Source organism: Eumetopias jubatus, unplaced genomic scaffold, assembly GCF_037043125.1.
Source record: "Eumetopias jubatus isolate StellerSeaLion01/CBP00866 unplaced genomic scaffold, mEumJub1_p1.0 scaffold_1, whole genome shotgun sequence".
In the NCBI taxonomy this organism is placed as follows: Eukaryota; Metazoa; Chordata; class Mammalia; order Carnivora; family Otariidae; genus Eumetopias; species Eumetopias jubatus.
This window is the reverse complement of record NW_028274807.1, coordinates 205,186,511-205,198,914: the sequence shown is the minus strand read 5'-3', so window position 1 is coordinate 205,198,914 and position 12,404 is coordinate 205,186,511. Positions and strand designations below refer to the sequence as shown.

Sequence of the window (12,404 nt, the reverse complement as noted above, 5' to 3'; positions counted from 1 at the left end):
GCGTGTGGGCGGGAGAAGGATCCAGCGACGTGGAGACAAGGGCTGAAGGCGGGGAAGGGGTGCCGAAGGGTCTTGAGGGGAAGGAGGGGGGCTGTGGAGGAGCCAAGGGAGGATCACCTGCGGGTGGGTTGAAAAGCGGAGGTCGGTCAGCAGAGTTGAAGTCTGAGTGGGGAGAACTGGGGAGAGGGAGAGGGGTCTTTGGGGAGATAGAAAGAGTAGAGGGCAAGTAGTGGGAAGCTCAGGATGGTGGGTAAGTTCAAAGAAAGCTTTTTTTTTCATCTTTTTTATTGTTATGTTAATCACCATACATTACATCATTAGTTCTTGATGTAGTGTTCCATGATTCATTGTTGGTGCATAACACCCAGTGCTCCACGCGGAACGTGCCCTCTTTAATACCCATCAGCAGGCTAACCCATCCCCCCACCCACCTCAAAGAAAGCTTTGAGATGATGTTAGGGTGTCCGGTGAGCCCGGTGGCAAAGAATTGCGCAAAGAGTGGAGCACGAGCTGGACAGAGTTTATTCACCTTCCGAGGGAGGAGAGGGGCCAGACATGGAGAGAGATGTCAGGCTCAGCTGTGCCCCTGGGGGAGGATGTGTGAGGAGGGTGTCGACACTTGCTTGGCCCCATAGATAAATAAATGGTAGACAGGGAGAAACCCAGCAAGGCCTATTTGATCAAAATCAGGAGGTGACAAGTTTCTGCAGGGGGGACAGCTCTTTCCGGGGCTCATCTGGGATGTGGTTTGCTGACTCGCTAGAAAAGAATATGCTTTGTCGTGATGGCCTAGTTTTTCTTTCTAAAGATTTTATTTATTTATTTATCAGAGAGAGAGAGCACAAACGGGGGGAGCGGCAGGCAGAGGGAGAAGCAGGCTCCCCACTGAGCAAGGAGCCTGATGTGGGGCTCAATCCCAGGACCCCGGGAGATCATGACCGGAGCTGAAAGCAGACGCTTAACCAATGGAGGCACCCAGGTGTCCTGTGGTGGTCTGTCTTCTGAGAACAAGGGGCACCATGACCTGGAAAAACAGAGAGTCAGGGCCGTCAGACGCCTGTGAGTTTTTGCCTATAAGCTTGGCTGGGGAGGGGGCTTTGCATAGAATCCTTTCACCTTGCAAGTCCCTTATGTCTTTATTTTCTCCTTGTTGACCCCCTTCTGACCTCCTCTTCTGGCAAGCACATTCGCACCGCCCCCCCCCACAGGGCCTCTGTGTTCGCCCTTTGCTCTACCTGAGCACACTTTCCCCTTGTCTTTGCCCAGCTAACAGTTCCTTATAAACTCCTCCCACCCCTACCCCTGACTCATGTATCTCCTCCTCCAGAGCCCTTTCCCTCCCCCACTAACTCCAGGCCCCTTCTGACTAGCTCTTTGAGCTCTTCTGTAATTTCACCTTTTATGGGTTTGAGTCCTGGCTGCCTCCACCATCAGACTAGGGGAGCTCCTAAAAAGCAAAGCCTCTTTCCTACTGCCACCGCATGGACACAGTAGTCGTGCAGTAAATGTGAGTGGTGTCTTCCCCTTTCCCGTGCCCCCATTCCACAGGAAGAAACCAGAGCCCAGAGAGGCCAAGGCACAGGGCAGGGTCACACAGCAGCCTCTGGTCACTACCGGATTCCTGCTGGAGATGGAACCGCACAGACCCGCAGGATCCCTCTGACCTGACTTTTTTTTTTTTTTAGATTTTATTTATTCATTCATGAGAGACAGAGGGAGGGAGAGAGAGAGAGAGAGAGAGAGAGAGAGAAGCAGAGGGAGAAGCAGGCTCCCAAGGAGCAGGGAGCCCGACGCGGGACTCGATCCCAGGACCCTGGGATCACGACCTGAGCCGAAGGCAGACGCTTAACCATCTGAGCCACCCACACGCCCTGACCTGACTTCTCAACCCTCCACTGGGTCACAGCCAGTGAGGGAAAAGTGGTGTTAGGGAGTAAGAATTTCCTGTGCCCCTTCTAGATCCTTCTAGCCGGACTAAGGATCAAATGAACATGAGACAGATTAACAGGAGAAAATAAAATTTAATTTCATACATATGGGGAATCCACACAGACAAGGAACTTCCAAAGACGGGCAAAATCAGGTACATATGTCATTCTAAACTAAGGAAAGGAGGGAGTAGGGGTTTGGGACTTCAAAGGGAAGGAACACAATTCATAGGAAGATGAAAAAGAGTAAATGCTCAGTAAACAAGTATACGCTGAGCCACTCAGAAAGAATGGGACACAGAAGATTTTGATCAAATAGGCCTTGCTGGGTTTCTCCCTGTCTACCATATCAAGTTCACAATATGATGTAGTAATCTATTGGCGAGAGCTCTCATCCTGGGGCGGGTCCTCTGTGTAAATTCTTTTTAGGCAGTTGTGAGCGAGGAAAGAGTGCTTCCTGAATCTGCTGGGTTTTGATTGCTTATTTTATTTTATTTATTTTATTTTTTATTTTTTTAAAGATTTCATTTATTTATTTGAGAAAGAGAGCACAATTGGAGGGGGAGGGGCAGAGGGAGAGAGACAAGGAGACTCCTTGCTGAGCAGGGAGCCCAGGCTCAATCCCAGGACTTCGGGATCATGATCTGAGCCGAAGGCAGACGTTTAACCGTTTAACCGTTTAACCATTTGAGCCACCCAGGGACCCCTTACTGTATTTTTAAAATCAGAATATTTGATTTGTTTAAGTAGGCTCTACGTCCAACGTGGGGCTCGAACTCACGACCCTGAGATCAAGAGTCGCATGCTCTACAGACTGACACAGCCAGGTGCCCCTTGATTGCCTTTTTTTTTTTTTTTTTAAGATTTTATTTGTTTGAGAGAGAGAGTGAGCAGGGGGAGTGGCAGAGGCAGAGGGAGAAGCAGGCTTCCCGCTGAGCAAGGAGCCTGATGTGGGACTCGATCACAGGACCCTGGGATCATGACCTGACCCGAAGGCAGACGCTTAACCCACTGACCCAGCCGGGTGCCCCTTGACTGGTTTTTTACTCAATATAGTCTTCATGCCAAAGCGGCCCATCTTGGGGCAGTCGGCCCTTGGCCCCTACAGGGGCATTTTTAGGAAGGAGAGAAGTTTCTACTCAGCCACATATGGGGGCTTGGGAGGAGAAATTGAACAGGTTGAATCCATCATATTGGGCAAACCTGTCCCCCATCACCATGGAAACACAGTCCAGGCACGGGGGGCGGAGGGAGGGGTAGCACTGTTTTGGGACATTCTGGTAGCCCTAGCTGGGAGTGGGAGTTGAGGATGGTGGTGGAGGTGAAGGCACCTCAACCCCTCCGACTGGTCTAGTATGCACTAAGTTTTAGCCAGCACCCTTAGCCTGACTGACTGATTAACTAAACCTTTTTTCGTATATTTATAGATCTTGCACTCTTTCCTAGAAAGAACAGAGCACTTCTGCACGTCACCAGGCTCTCCTGCACCACCCCAGGGAACCAAGAACCCAGAATCCCTTGCCGACCTGTGAGCACCATAATAACGTGTGTAGCTGGCACCTTAAGACTGCACATAATTAAGAATTATCACAGGCCACTGCACTCCCTTAACAGATTAACTGCCCTAAATTCCTTGAAAAATTTCTGGGTCAGGCAGAAACCTTGGAGTTGGCCTTCTCCCCAGGTGGCCAGCCTCCTGAATAAAGCTCATATTCCTTCCCAATGAGAACCCATCTCTGGAATATTTGCCTTTGCGGCTTCAGGAACAGGTTGAGGGGAGGACCCAGGAGGTCACGTGAGAAGGGTTTTCTTCTGGGAATCAGAATTCCCTGAGCAGCTCAGAAGCCCCGAGTAAGTCCGGGAACATTTCTGGATTTCAGTTTCCTTATTTGTGAGATGGGGGGGCTGTTCCTGAGGGGTCAAATGACTCAGCCATCCTAAAGTAACCCAGTGAACTCCTCCTGGGCCGTCCTGCAAGCTGGGGACACGGAAGTGAGGAAAACCTCTAGAGCAGAGGTTCTCAGAGGAAGTGAACCTGCCCCCACCACCATGAGAGACTTGGTAATGTCTGAAGGCATTTTTTTATTGTCACAATGGGTGTGTGTGTGGGGTAACGGTACAGGCATTCTGGTGGGTTGGGCCAGGGAAGTTGCTCAAGATCCTGCAGCACCCAGGGCAGGCTCCACGGCAGAGCCCAACGCAGCACAAAAGTCAAAAGTGCTAACAGACGCAAAGGTCCCGGCTCCAGTGCAATGGCAGGAAATGGCCTGGACAATTGTTAGGATTCTAGAAGGACTTGGAGAAAGGGAGATAACAGAGGGGGAAGGGTTGACAGAGCCTGGGAAGGTCTGTGAAAGTCGACAAAGAGTCTATCGAGACAGCAGCTCTGAATTTGGAAGAAGCAGAGAGACTCTCTGGAGGAGGGGTTCCCAGACCTGGGTACTGCAGGAGGAATACGAGTTCGGGCTGGGGTGGGGAGGAGCACCGTGACAAGGGCCCGGCCTATGTGTGTCTGCAGATCCAGGTTTGAATCCCAGCCCCGAATAGTCTGTGGGATGGGATTGGGAACTAGGGCAGGATGCCGCCCTACCACAGGCTGGGTTTCCCCCCATTGGACCAGGCATCAGGAGAAGATGCAGTGAAGACAGGAGGGGAGATGAGACTAGATGAGTAGAGTGCTCGGCCCTCGGTGAGTGCTGATGAGGGGGTAGAGTCCTGTATGATGATCCCAGTGAAGAGGGCCAGGGAGGCAGGGAGATGGTACCTGCCCAAACCCTAAGGCTTCCTGGGAACATTCTGGAGCAGGGAAGCGTGGGTGTGGATGTCAATGGGTGTCCACCCTCAGCTGTAGGACAGGCCCCGGATGCATGGGGGTCACAAAATGGCACTCACTCCAGGAACTTCAGAGTATAGTCTTTGCCGCTAAAAGGGGCGTCTACTTTTTGGAGTTCAAAGACTCAGCAGTCAGTGAGCTTCCAGAAACCACGAAACCAAGAAATAAGCACTCGCCACACTATGCCCTGCCCAGCTCTGGGGGGAGGCCGAGTCGGTGGGTGGGGGGAGGCAACCCTGGGCCAAGCCCCCTGCCGGTCCAACCCTGAGGCTGCTTCTTGTCCCCCACCGCACTGCTATCTCGCCCACCTCCCCCTAACCATGCTGCCATGTGGCTCCCTCAAAACTGGTCTGGTCAGGGAAGCCTTGAAGGGGAAAGTCCAGGCTGTGGGCTAGGGGAGACATCATAAGAGGGACTAAGGGTGGCCTGGAGGGGCAGAAGGTGGCCCCGCCCTGCTCCAGGCCAGCTCCCCACTCAGGGAGCCCTCTTTCCCTCCCCAAGACCCTTCTCTGTGCCCTGCCAGCTACCCTGTAGGCAGGCCACCTCCCCAGACCCTGGCCTATCCCGGGCTCCCTCCCTCCCTCGCATCCCCAGCTTTCTTCCACCCCAGGCCACCCCCCTCTTACCGGCAGGCCTCAGGCCAGCAGAGCAATGAGGCCCAGGAGCAGGTACACAGGGACCATCAAGGGGCTGAGTGCTTGCAAGGAGCTGCCAAAGCTGGTTTCCCCTTCCTTGCTCGAGGCCTCCTTCTCTTGTCTGGGGAAGATGTGGGGACAACTGAGGCAGCTGCCAGGCCTGCACCAGGTCTGGCCTTGTCGGCCCTCAGAATCTCCCCTCCCCCCCTACCACATCAGTGGGGAGGAGAGTGGGCAGTGGCCACTCAAGGCTTGTGTGACCAGAGGGACAAGGCTGGGCTTCAAACTTTACGCCCTGAGCAATGGGAATTTTCCAAGCAAAGGGAGTCCTGGGTCTTGGGGGAAGGATGGGTGAAAGGGTCGTGGTCAGGGGCTGTGGCTCGGACCTTAGTCGCTCTACCTCTTCCAGAGCTTCTTGCAGCTTCTGCTTCAATTTCTCAACCTCTCCTAAGGCGGGAGAGAATCAGGGGGCTGTGTCAGCACGGTGGGCTGGACACGGCGTGACAAGCAGCCACATCCTTCGCCAGGATCTACCCCAGGACCTGACACCGCCTCCAGCCCCGCCCTCATGCCACCCCACCTTGGAAACCTGGGGTACTCCTTTCCCACCCTCCACTGGATTCTGACCACTCCCCGGCGATCCCAACCCTGGGACAACCCCACTTCAATGTTTGACCCACCCCTCCGGATCCCCCTCCATGGAACCCTGGCTTTGTGCTTTCTTACCCTGAAGCTCCTCTTTTTGGATGAGCTGCTCCAGACCTTGGGCCTTCTCCATCTCCAGGGAAGCTGACACGTTCACCTGGGACAGAGGGGAGGGTCAGAGACTGGCGTTCTGGCCTGCGGAGCCGGGTAGCTGCTGGCCTGGGCCCTGGACCTCTTCCCCAGGCCCCATGGTCAGAGGGGCCCAGGGCCAAACCCCTTTCAGGTTTCCCTCCAAACCTCCCTGCACCCCGGTCTCCCACCTCCAAGAATGGCCACAACCTCCCACTCTCCCAGGGCACCTAAGGATGTGATCCTCGAAATAGGGGATTTGAGGCCCCCCACGTGGGAATTTGGAGGCTCCCCATGCCCAAATCCTAGGAGAAACTCTTAGACCTCGTGGGCTATTGCCCAAGATTTAGACGTCCTCCCCCAAACCCAGAACACGGGGATTTCCAAGCCCAAGTTAGATGTCCGTGGGAGTTTCAAGGTCCCCCATATCAGGACCCATGTGAAAGTTTCACAGTCTCTCAGGGATGGAGTGGATGTATCAAGAGCCCCACCCTTCTTTAGGACGTGGTGAAGTCCCCATCCCAAAACCTAGACGGGGTTTCTGCTGCCCAAGACTGGGGCAGAGAGGAACTTCTAGCTCTCCCATAACAGGTTGTAGATTCTTCCCACATCCTAGTGGGGATTTGGGTGCTCTGGGGGGAGTTTTAAAGGCCCTGCCCCACACCAGCACTGCTGAGAAAGCTTAGCGGTGCCCCAAACCCCAGCAGGGAAACTCAACTCCCATTGTGCGGGTCCAGGGGCAGTTTCAAGTTCTATGTCCATCTCCATCTAGACCTGTGGGGGCCACGCAAGCACTGGGCCCTCTCCAGGAGCTGCAGTCGCTTACCAAAGTGTGGTGGCAGGTGGCAACCTGGTCCATGGTCCGTAGTAAGTCTTGCCGGGTTTGGTTTAGCTGGAGCTCCAGGAGGCAGGTGACATTGCGACACACCTGCTCTGCCAGGAGGCCATCATTGCAGGCTTTGCTGTTGGCCCTGACAGCGAAGACAATCAGGCACACAAACACACCCAGCACCAACAGGATCCCCAAGACCCCCAGCCACCCCAGCCTCCTACATCGCAGCATTGACTCTGATTTGTCAGCCACGGGCACAGGCAAGTAATGATAAAAGGTAGGTGCCATCTAGATCTGCCCCTGGATGTAGTAAGTTTGGGCAGGAGGTAGGACGCTGGAACCTTCTAGTGGCTGCGGCTACCCCCTTATTAGCATAGGGGCCATCCTGACCAATGACAAGGTCAGAGAGAATCCTCTGACCTGGAGGCTCTTGAATTGGCCATCTGCAGGCAGAAAATGGTTTAAGCTTTCAGTTTCAATTTCCCAGGGAAAAGCTGGGTTGTTTGTGCTGAATTGAAACCTGGAGCTTTTCCAGTTGGGGGGCAGGGGGGAGCTGGGGCTGCCCGGGGTAGGGGGACACCCCATCTCAAGTTCCTGCCCCCTCTCCCGCATGTAACTGAGGGTGACAACTGCAGTTACTGAGGGTCTCATGCCTGTCAGCCTTGTGTTTGTGTGTCCCAGGACCTGAAGAGACAGCAACTGTCGTTGGCTCAGCTCCAAGCTGGGGAAACTGAGGCTGAGAGATGACTGGGGGCGGGGCCTGGTTCTGACCCCGGAGGCCAGGTTTTGTGTTTAGTGTTCTCCATGGTGGTGACCCAGCAGGGGTTCACCTAGCCTCCCTGCACCCACCAAGGGGACCACAGGGAACCATGGAGGGTGTCTGAGGAGGGACTGAAGGCTGGGGAAGTGGAAGCCTATGCCATGGGACCCCAGGACACAGGCTGCAGTTCCTCCATTTGGCCACCAGGGCCACCCCAACCCACAGAGAAGGTCGCCAGGATTTCATCCTGGCTCCCACAGGGAATACGCTCCTACTTCTAGAATCTGCCTCTGCCATCCCAGGACCCCAAGTAAACCCTCCTAACCTCAGTTTTCCCATCTGTAAAATGGGGCAATAACAGGAGCAGCCTCATCGGGGAGGGGGGCGGTGAGGAGTTTCTAGTGAAGTGCTTTGGCATCCAGTAGGCGCTCAGGGGATGTGTGGGCCAGGGCAGGAGGAAGGGTGAAAAACAGTGAAATATGGCCATGGAGCGAGGAGCACATTTTGAGGAAAGATGGTCCAGTCCATTTGGGATACGCTGGACCCAAAGTGCCTGGGGAGTGCCCAGGGAGAGGCCTCAGAAGGGAGCTTGAGCCAGAGCTTCCTGCTGGACATCAGCCTGATGAGAGGCTCCCACCCGCTGCCTGTGACAGGCAGAGGTTGTCATGTGCTTTTCCTGTGGCTTCTTCAGCTACTGCCCGCCCACAGCGCAGACTCCAGCCCAGGTTTTGTTGTGTTGGCCATTTCCAGGGTTTGTGGTGAGCAGGGCCGGTGGGCAGGCAGGGCCACAGCCGGGGACCCAAACCTCCCAGAAGGGAGAAGCCTCTCCAGGCCCCCGCTGGATGTGCTCTGCCTAGAAGTCCCCCATGAAAGCCACTCAGCAGCCAAAGAACAAGGGATGAGGGATGATCTTGCTGAAGAGGATTGGGGGAGCTTGGGTGTTGCTTGAAAAGGGCCCTCCCTCCCTAGCCAGGACCCCAAGGGCAAACACAAGACCGTCGGCAGAGCTGATTTCGCACGGTACTGGCCTTCAGACTTTGGGGTCAGTTGGGGATCACAGCTGCAGGTCAGAGGCCAAGGCTGCGTGTGAATAGCCCTGCCTCCTGTAGGACCTGGACAAGCAATTTCCTCTCAGCCTCGGTTTCTGGATCTGTAAAATGGGAATGACAAAAATGAAACCTTTCAATGCGCCCCTAAATTTTGCAACTGAGGAGAGTGCCTTATTCACCTCGCTCTAGTCCCAGCCCAGCCAACAAAAAATTTTTCCCTCTAAAATCCCAATGGAAACAGGCTGCCATTTGTATGATTTTAGCTTTGTTACTTCTTCTTAAGGATTGTTTTGTTTTAGGATAGTTTTGGATTTGCAGAAAAATAGTGAAGACGTACAAAAATGTTCTGTAGGCCCCTGTCGACCTCTGAGAGTCGTGGACCTGGGGCAGCGAAGGAACTGAGAAAAAGAGACGACAGTAAAGTGAGGCACAGGGGACCCCGAACGAACAGCCAGAGGTCCCGAGATTTATTTTCCATAATCTACTATAACTTCTACAATGATATAGGTCTATAATGATTTACAGCAGGGGCTTAATAAGGCACATTCTTCCACGTACACAGGGTTAGTCAAGTGAAGCAATGGGAGTGGAGAAGGAGTAAAGAAATCTGTAACTGGCTGTGATCAATTCATTGTAAACACCATTGTACTGGGACCTTAACACAGGATAAGGGAACAAAGAAGGGAATGCACGGTGTGCTGTTTAACAGCTGGCTTCCTATCTACAAAACACCTTCTGCTGCGGACTTTAGAACAGACCCCGCACATCCCAAGGGCATTTCACTCTGATCCTTTCGGGTTATTTATTTATTTATTTTTAGATATTTTATTTATTTATTTGACAGTGAGAGACACAGCGAGAGAGGGAACACAAGCAGGGGGAGTGGGAGAGGGAAAAGCAGGCTTCCCGCGGAGCAGGGAGCCAGATGAGGGGCTCGATCCCAGGATCCCGGGATCACGACCCAAGCCGAAGGCAGACAGCTAACGACTGAGCCACCCAGGTGCCTGCTTTCCGGTTATTTTTAACCCTGCAATCTCGAGTTTTCTCAGAGATCTCAGAGTCTGAACGAACATGCACCATTGGTTGTTGTGGCGTTCTGTTTCCCACAGGCCCCCGCTTCCAGTTTCTCTGACACCTTTTTTTTTTTAAAGATTTTATTTATTTATTTGAGAGTGAGAGAGAGCACATGCAGAGCGGAGGGGCAGAGGGAGAGAGAATCTCAAGCAGACTCCACGCTGAGTGTGGAGCTTGACTCGGGGTTCAGTCTCACAACCCTGAGATCATGACCTGAGCCAAAATCCAGAGCGGATGCTTAACTGACTGAGCCACCCAGGCGCCCCATCAGCGTGACTTTTCACGGTGATGTTGACCTGGATCACCTGGCTGAGTCGGCCTTGTCGGGTGTCTCCACTGCGAAGTTACTCCCCCCCCCCAGCCCCCGTGAGAGCTGTGCTCTGTGGAAGGAAGTCAGCAGGCGCAGCCACACCTAAGCCCACATCTGGGGCAGGATGGAAGAGTACACACTCGGGGCTTTTTCTTTTTGTGGTTCATCTTGAGAGAACAATGTAGGGACACCCAAGAAACAAACTTCGTAAAGGACAAAAAGGTCATCCACAATCCGCTCCTTCCACTCAGCTCTTTTATCTCTTACTGTTCATTAAACCACACATATATTTCATTGTGTTGACCAAACGCCTTACCTTGTTGTGTCATGCCTTACTCTTGAGATGTTTTCAGTTGTGCATGACCCTGGGTGGGTGACAGAGGTCATCTCTAGGCTTGTAGGAAGGCGGTGGCCCAAGGGTTCTCACTCAGGGGTGATTCTGTCCCCAGGGGATATCTGGAGACTCCTTCCCTCCTCCCTCCCTTCCTGCCTTCCTTCCTTCTTCCCTGCCCCTCACTTCCCTTCCTTTTAAAGATTTATTTATTTATTTATTTGAGAGAGAGCATGAACGGGAGGGGGAGAGGGAGAGAGAATGCTCAGCACGGAGCCCTACGTGGGGCTTGATCTTAGGACCCTGAGATCACGACCTGAGCGGAAACCAAGAGACAAACACTTAACCGACTGTGCCCCCCAGGAGCCCCTGGAGACAGTTTCAATTGTCATGAACTTCATATTACGGTTGAGTGGAAGGGTGCTATTGGCATCTGGTGGGTGGAGGCCAGGGGTGCTGCTCAGCACCCCACAGCACCCAGGATGGCCCCACCGCAGAGAACAACCCCGGGGAGAAGCCCTGGCCTGGTCCTGGTGCAGGTTTGGGTTCAGCTGGGCTCAGCCCTGCACTGCCCTGGGGCTCTGCACCTGCTGAGCCTGCTGGCTTGTAGGATGGCTGTGACCGCGGCTGTCCCCAGCTGCTCCGAGGATGTGACAGGCGCTTAGCTCAGTGCTCGGCTCCTCCCCACTGCCCTGTCAGTTCATCCGTCCGTGTCATCCTTTGAGAAGTTGTGGATCCGATGTGGTCTTTCCTTAGATTGAATTCCCAGGAGTGGGGTTACTGGGTCCCTGGGGACGCATGGCTCCCTGGCTCTCACTTTCCCTAAAGAGCAATCCAGAATTTAGTCTGTTCCAGCCCCTGCAGGGACTGGACGCTCAGCTCTCCACATGTCAGACATGCTGTTTCCTTCCAGCTCCTTCCTGCCCCCGTCCGAGCAGCACCTGGTAGGACAGGCCAGCTCGGGGTGACCTCCACCCACTGTGGCCATTTCCCCGGGTCCACGGTTCAGTCAGCGTCTGCTTCTTGGTCCCGGCCTCTCGCCCGGCCCCAGGGCTGCGTGTTGGCATTCAAAGCATGTTTCTTGTTGGAGAAGGTCATCCAGCAGATGTGCGGGTTGGTTGATCAATGAGCTGGATCCAGGTGCTTGGAGGCTCCTCACCCCCTTCCCCGTCCCTGGAATGCACCTTCTGCTCATTTTTCCCACACTAGGAACCACTTCAAGGACACAACCTTGAGAGAGGGCCAGGTGTTGTTGAGACCATCTGGACTGTATATGTGGGTGAACCCTGCTGAGGTCTCTGCAGAAACTCTTAAGATTCTTGTGGGCAGGTGAAGAGATCTCCCCATCTTGCTGCCACCCAAGACAGGCCTCATGAGTTAAGTTCCCCTCCTTATTAAACCTGCCACCTACCTGATCTGGAGCAGTCTGCCTTTTTCTTCGGTCTCTCCCTGCCCTCTGTGTATGGGGCTAATTTCAGATCTCACCCGGGGAGCTCCCGAGGTTGGGAGCCAACCATGGGCAGACAGCCGGGAGACCAGAGGAATGGGCCTTGGGGAAGAGGCACCTGCAGGGAAAATGCCAAGTTGGCCATCAGTCTGTATGCGGGGAGGGGTGACTTACTTGTAGGTCAGATGCCTGTGGACTGCCGCGTGAGTCTGGGATGTCCTGAACACACTGGCTGGGCTAATGTGCACAGAGGCCTTAAGTTGGAGACTTTAGCATGCTGTTTTGCAAAGCTAGGAGGCTGCAGACCTCTGGGTAGTGGACCCCTGCTACCAATGAAAGCAACAGCAGTCCTAGCCAGTGGGGCAGCTCCCAGTTCAGGAAATGTGCAAGGTAAGAGAATATACTCCCGCTGAGCTTATCAAAATGGCTGC

General features: G+C 53.9%; 1 protein-coding gene across 4 annotated transcripts; it reads right to left on the bottom strand.

Annotated features, from left to right (window-relative positions):
• Positions 1-790: 790 nt before the first annotated feature.
• Positions 791-7,453, bottom strand: BST2 (bone marrow stromal cell antigen 2). Of its 4 annotated transcripts, none has more exons than XM_028087102.2 (5): positions 6,997-7,438; positions 6,123-6,198; positions 5,797-5,843; positions 5,388-5,517; positions 791-1,024 (listed from the first exon to the last, which is right to left on the bottom strand). In XM_028087102.2, exons 1-5 carry the CDS (start codon positions 7,288-7,290, stop codon positions 933-935), a joined length of 639 nt encoding a protein of 212 aa, XP_027942903.1. In that variant the 5' UTR covers positions 7,291-7,438; the 3' UTR covers positions 791-932. The 4 variants fall into 4 exon arrangements, with proteins under 4 accessions (XP_027942903.1, XP_027942905.1, XP_027942904.1 ...); XM_028087104.2 differs by having other exon boundaries at positions 935-1,024; positions 5,783-5,843; positions 6,997-7,426; XM_028087103.2 differs by lacking the exon at positions 791-1,024 and adding an exon at positions 3,991-4,223 and having other exon boundaries at positions 6,997-7,453.
• Between the last annotated feature and the right edge of the window lie 4,951 nt (positions 7,454-12,404).